Genomic DNA, 5579 nt, shown 5'->3' on the forward strand with positions numbered 1-5579 from the left:
TGTATTTGGCTGCTAAGACTGGCTCCGAGCTCGTTATTGCCGCGCTCTTTGGCTGCGGTAAAGTTGCAAACATTGCGCAAAACCTCCCTCCCTCCAGCTGTTCCTGTAAGGCCTCCGGCTGCAGGCCGTTCCCCCCGCCTGCCCCTCTCTGCAGAGGATCGGCTCCCCTGTTTGTTTAAACCCTGCACTCTTCCCTTCCGCTCCACGTGATGCCTTGGGCCAAACATCGTCTTAAATCACCCCTGGGCCGGCGCTGACTCCGCAGCGCTGGTTGCAACTCCTCCAACATGATTGTCAGCTTGACGGTCTGGGCGCTCGCGATGCTCCCCTTGGGGTTCTGCTGGCCGTCGGCTTTCCAAGAGGTGAGTTTGACCTCCAGAAAACGCAGTTTCCAGGAAGCCTTTTTTATTTCTAGGAAAAAAAAAAAAAAAAAAAAGAAGAGACAACACAACGTGTTCTAAGCCAAAATCCATCAAACCTCGCTAATCAAGAAGATAAAGCTGTTTCCTCTGGGTGGCTGTTGTGCAGCCCATGCTTAGTGCAAAATAAAGCCATGAGAACTTGGCATCGGTACTTGTTGAGTCGTTCGCTGGCGTTCCTTCCAGGTTAGGTTCAGTTAAGCGATAGTCCTGTATCCATTTGTTTTTCTTAAAAAAAATGTAAAGCTATTCTTCTTCTTGCAGAAATTTCTCGGCGCTTTGGATGCGGAAGATGTTTTCTCTTATTTTGGAACCAGCTCAGTGTCTGATGGTATGCAGGGCTCCTTCCTTCTTGATTTTGGAACACGTCTGTCAGTTTATTTCTAATCCTGTACGTTTGATAATGCTAAGAACGCTTATTAACGAACCCTGATCTGACAAGCATTTAGCATTTCTGAGTCACATTACTCAGTGAGGCAATCCATGTTTCAGTGTGAAAGCGGTTGAAGCGCTGGGTCAGTATTTAAAATCTGCTGAAGGAGAGATGATAAATCTTTTTGCACATTTCTCCTGCGGTCCTCGTTCTCTGTATGGGTATTTTTCTATGAGATTAACAGATCCAGGTCTTCTGAGTGTGAAGCTTTAGACTAAGAATAGCTTTAAAAGCACTTGATAATTTTTTTTTAAATAAACACCTGGAGAGACTAGTATTCTGGGTCTGGATTGATCGTAGTTCAGAATAAAGATATGTTTTAAACTCTCAAATCCTTAAAGCAAGGATGTTGCCTACTTGTGAGTTCACCTAGTGCTCATCCCAGCGTCTGTCTGGATTATGATAATTCTCACTCAGTAATACTTAACATCCGAGGAAGTAAAACTGTCTCAGCCTTTGTTAAATGAACTGTTCTCCTTATTAAAGAGGAAAAGCGCCGATAAATCAGGAGCCAGTTTCAGAGCTGTTGTCTGCTCCCAGTCAGATTATCCTCACTTTGGAATACATGAAAGCATAGAAGTTCTTTGACTGTTGACACAATGACCCCGAAAGGCCACAGTTGTCGTTTGGAGAGTATTTTTTCCTGGGGAGATGGATCATTACATTTGTTTTCTGTGTATCATCGTTTCTCATAACTGTTCCCCTTGTTCTGGTCTTGTTTCATTTCTTTCAGTACCTGAGTTTGTTGTTGCTGAGCCAACCTGCCCTTGTAAAGAAGAACAGATTGGGCTGATGCCCTGTCGTATTCAACACTGCTCCATTGAGGCCTGGGGAGAACTCTATGCCTTTGAATTTCTAGAGGACCATGCCCTCCTTTCCTCTTCCTTTGTGAGCAATCAAGTGGTGAACTCTACCTTTAGCTTACTGAAGCGATTCTCAGGCAACTGCTTTGCAGGTGGAAATCCACTGCAACCTCCCGGGGCGAAGTGTCGAGTCACTTACTGTGAAGGGCAGCTGGTAAGTATGCACTGAATTTATTCTTGCAAGCGTTTACAGCCCTTGTAGGTTTGCAGCTTGATGCACCAAATGTGTGAACCATCCATTTAATAAATCTGAGCATTACAAAGGAGAAACAGGAAGGATATGGCACACAGTTCTTCATTGATAGCAAATGTCTTTGGAATAACTCAGAGATGGAATTTCATCTCCTTTAGCAAGGAGTCGTCATTGCAGATGAGGAAAAGATTCATATCAGGCCTGTCAGAAGCAAAGACATGGCCCTGCTGAAGGACCTTGGCTTCTCCAGACCCCACATTCTCTTCAGAACTGCCGCAAGAGGGGAAAATACAGCAAGAGGTAACGTACATGGAGAGGAAGCCCTGCTGGTTCTGCTTGGAAAAGCTGTCTCCTGGTAGTGGGGTTGCTTGCATGAGATCAGAGGAAAAATCTGTATTTACAAATATATGAGTATACTTGATAGACGTTTCTCACCTCACTGAGGTGTAACTGGTGTGTTTTCATTTAGGTATTTGTTATTTTGATAGCATAAGCATGTTATTAAGGATGCTGGCAAGTGAAAGAAACCAACAGAAGCGGGAAACCTGAGCAAGCAACTGGAGGAGTGGTCTTCCAGCTGGATTATTCTAGTCTTTCAGGAAAAAGGAGGGGATCTGTAGGACCTTTTATGTTGTCTTGCATTTTAAACTCCCTGTGTCCCTTTGTGCTGTTCGGCAGGGCGGTTTCCTTCTCGCCTGCAGAAGAGGGCTGAGGGAGCTGTCAAACATCTGGAGCTGATGGTCGTAGCAGGTCCAGACGTTTACTTGTACCACAAAGAGGACACGGAGCGATATATTCTTGCCAACCTGAACATTGTGAGTAGCTTTCTGTTTGGATTGCTGTCCCAGTGTGAGAGCTCGCAGTGTCACAGGCTGTGTCACAGGCAGACGGACCTCTGCGAGTGCACTTTCAGAGGTGTTTGTGGTTACCTGCTCCTAGTACAGAGCACTGCTTATGTGCAGGGTGTTCCTCTCTGCTTCCCTTGGCACCACATGGCAAGCTTCCCCTTGTACAAGGAGCTGCACAAGGAAAAGTGGATGTTAGAAGCTTTGGGGCTGTAGCCTTAAAGCCCATGTAGAAAATGTAGCTCTTTGTTTCATTACTAATATTGTTGTATGTCAGATACAGTAGCAGGAGTTTTATCACCAGAGCCTTGATCCGGTCCCTGTTGCTTTCAGTAAGATTGAACAAGATCCACTGAATTAATCTTATATTTTACATTTCAATGTTTTATTTCTATTACAGGATTTCTCTAAATGTCTCCCTTTGCTATTATTAAGAATTTGTTTATGCATTTTCTGTGCGTGTATATTGCAAAAAAGTCTTTAGCATTCACTCTCCTACCCTGTGAAACTGTGTTCCTTGCAGATTTTTTCTTTCTGCTTCAGAGTATCTGACAAGTTTAACAACAGTTCTCACCCGTTGACAGATTTATTTACATTTGTAGTGCATGCTTTAATGTACTTCCCGGTGACTTTATAGTTGCCCCTTATGGTTACCAGGTATGTTACCTTTGTAGTGAATGCAGCCCTGTTATTTGGAACAGGTAGTGGGAGTCACCGAGGTGCCTTCTTTATCGAATCCTTTCTATCTCTTAACAGGGGGCAGAGCTGCTGAGAGATGCCTCACTGGGTGCTCATTTCAGGGTTCATCTTATGCAAATGCTTGTTTTGAGAGAACCAGAGGTAAGCAGGGAGGACTATGTTCAAGTGTTGTCCAAGGGGTTGCTAAAAGCTGTATGAAATGTGCAAACATGTGCCTTCGCTCTAGGCAGAGGTAAACATCACAACAAATATCACCTCCTCGCTGATCAGCGTTTGTGAGTGGAGCAAGAAGGTCAACCCCCAGAATGACTCTGACCCCCAGCATGCTGACATTGTCCTCTACGTCACCAGGTACTGAAGCTCCCCTGCCTTGGGAGGGGACTGGAAACAGGGCTGACAGTGTCCAGCTGTTAGCGCAGTGACAGTGATTTGCGCTGGGTCTTTCAGCAGTTGGGCATCACAGAGTCTTTGGAAACAGGTTGATTCTCCTGTCGGGGGTTGATTCTCCTGCCCTTAGTGTAACGCAGTTAGTCAGAGGTGCTGTTTCTTCAGTTTCTGAAGGAACTGGAATATTTCCCAAGCACTGACCAGCCAGACCTGAGCAAACATTGTGTGCTTCCAGAGCCGCACAGGAAAACCCACTGCAGCTTTTTGTGGGCAGAAAAGTTGAACAGTAACTGGAAGTGAAAACCCACTGGTGTTTTTTGTGGAAGATTTCTAGTGCTACTCTGACTCAGACATTTTGTCTGACTTTCAGGCTCCTTGCTCTAAATTGCCTTGGCTAAATTTGTCGAAGGCAAACTTTTCTTGAGTGTAATGGCTTTGTTTTGGCGCTCTTTCTTCAAAGAGATGATGATACTGCTCTGTCTTTTGCAAATAGGATTAGGTCATTTTATTCTGTTCTGCTTGCCTGGGGTCATGGGGATTTTTTAATGTAGAATCACCACAAATTTTCAACAGTGGGCATTCGTGGGACCCTACTGCTACCACCTTGCCCCAGGGAGCTCCATGTGTCAAAAGAAATGTTAGGTAGCTGGCAAAGTTACATCAGGAAGGTGCCAGTAAATTCAGTTGAATGTCTAGACCTGACTTTATTAGCTGCAGTGGTTCTTTGCTCTTTCCTCTGTATCTGTCTCCCTTACTTTAGGTTTGACTTGGAGTTACCTGATGGGAACAAGGAGCTACGCGGAGTGACTCAGTTAGGTGGAGTCTGCTCCTCCTTCTGGAGCTGTGTTATTACCCAGGATACCGGCTTTGACCTGGGAGTCACCATAGCCCATGAGATTGGGCACAGGTCGGTAGGAAAGCCCCAGAGCAGCCCAGTATGTTTTATTCGGGTAAAAACATTCCCCAGTTTAAAGGATTCAGAAGAAGGAAAAGGATCTCTTGGCGTAACAGGGGGTTTCCTATAGGTTATGCAAAACTTTTGGAAAGAGTTCCTTGCATTTCTTGTATTCCTGCATGCTCTGTGACAATTAGAAGCTACAAAGAGGAGAGAAAACCTTTGTGACAACAGTAGAAGGAAAGGCTGCAGAGGGAGCTCAGCCCTTGCTTAGAGAAGAGAGGCTCCGAGGGAACCCAGCCTCTGGGTTTCTTCTCAGGGCACTGTGCTTCTTCTGTTACAGTCTTGGAATCCCTCATGATGGTGAGGGGAATCGGTGCAGCAGCAGCGGTTACATCATGGGTTCAGCAGGAAACCACAACAGCATCGACCTCACCTGGTCGCAGTGCAGCCGAGAAGAGTTTCTGGCCTTTGTCAGGTAAGGGAATGGTTGAGTTCTGTGTGCCCACGTGGGAGTGTTTCCCCGTGCTGGGACCTTAGGAGAGGGCAGGGAAAGACAAGGAATAAAATAGGACATTCTTGAAAAATGAGGAACTGTTACAATCTTGGGGTTTGTTTATTTCTTATCACTTTTGTCTGTTGCCGAGGTTAAACCCAGGTTTTGCTTTAAGTAGCTGGAAATTACTTTGGTTAGTGACTAACATGCCTGGGCTGTGTTGGACTTCTCAGACACTAGCTCAGCCTGGAAATTTTATTTAAAATGTCAGAGCATCTAGGTTTAAACAAGCATTGCGGGCTGTGAGCTGGCTGGGTGAAGAACAGGAATGGGCTTCTGTTATAACTTC

General features: G+C 45.3%; 1 protein-coding gene across 1 annotated transcript in view; it reads left to right on the forward strand.

Annotated features, from left to right (window-relative positions):
- The first annotated feature begins 42 nt into the window (after positions 1-42).
- The window catches only part of ADAMTS13 (ADAM metallopeptidase with thrombospondin type 1 motif 13), a 21732-nt gene continuing 16195 nt past the window's right edge, over positions 43-5579 (forward strand). Inside the window, exons 1-9 of the mRNA XM_009286970.2 lie at positions 43-362; positions 684-750; positions 1586-1869; positions 2067-2208; positions 2587-2723; positions 3510-3593; positions 3679-3803; positions 4600-4746; positions 5078-5212. Of these exons, the coding sequence (XP_009285245.1) occupies positions 288-362; positions 684-750; positions 1586-1869; positions 2067-2208; positions 2587-2723; positions 3510-3593; positions 3679-3803; positions 4600-4746; positions 5078-5212 (1196 nt within the window). The 5' untranslated portion in view covers positions 43-287. The remainder of the gene's footprint in view (positions 363-683; positions 751-1585; positions 1870-2066; positions 2209-2586; positions 2724-3509; positions 3594-3678; positions 3804-4599; positions 4747-5077; positions 5213-5579) is intronic.

The sequence above is a fragment of the Aptenodytes forsteri genome, unplaced genomic scaffold, assembly GCF_000699145.1.
Source record: "Aptenodytes forsteri isolate BGI_AS27 unplaced genomic scaffold, ASM69914v1 Scaffold136, whole genome shotgun sequence".
In the NCBI taxonomy this organism is placed as follows: domain Eukaryota; kingdom Metazoa; phylum Chordata; class Aves; order Sphenisciformes; family Spheniscidae; genus Aptenodytes; species Aptenodytes forsteri.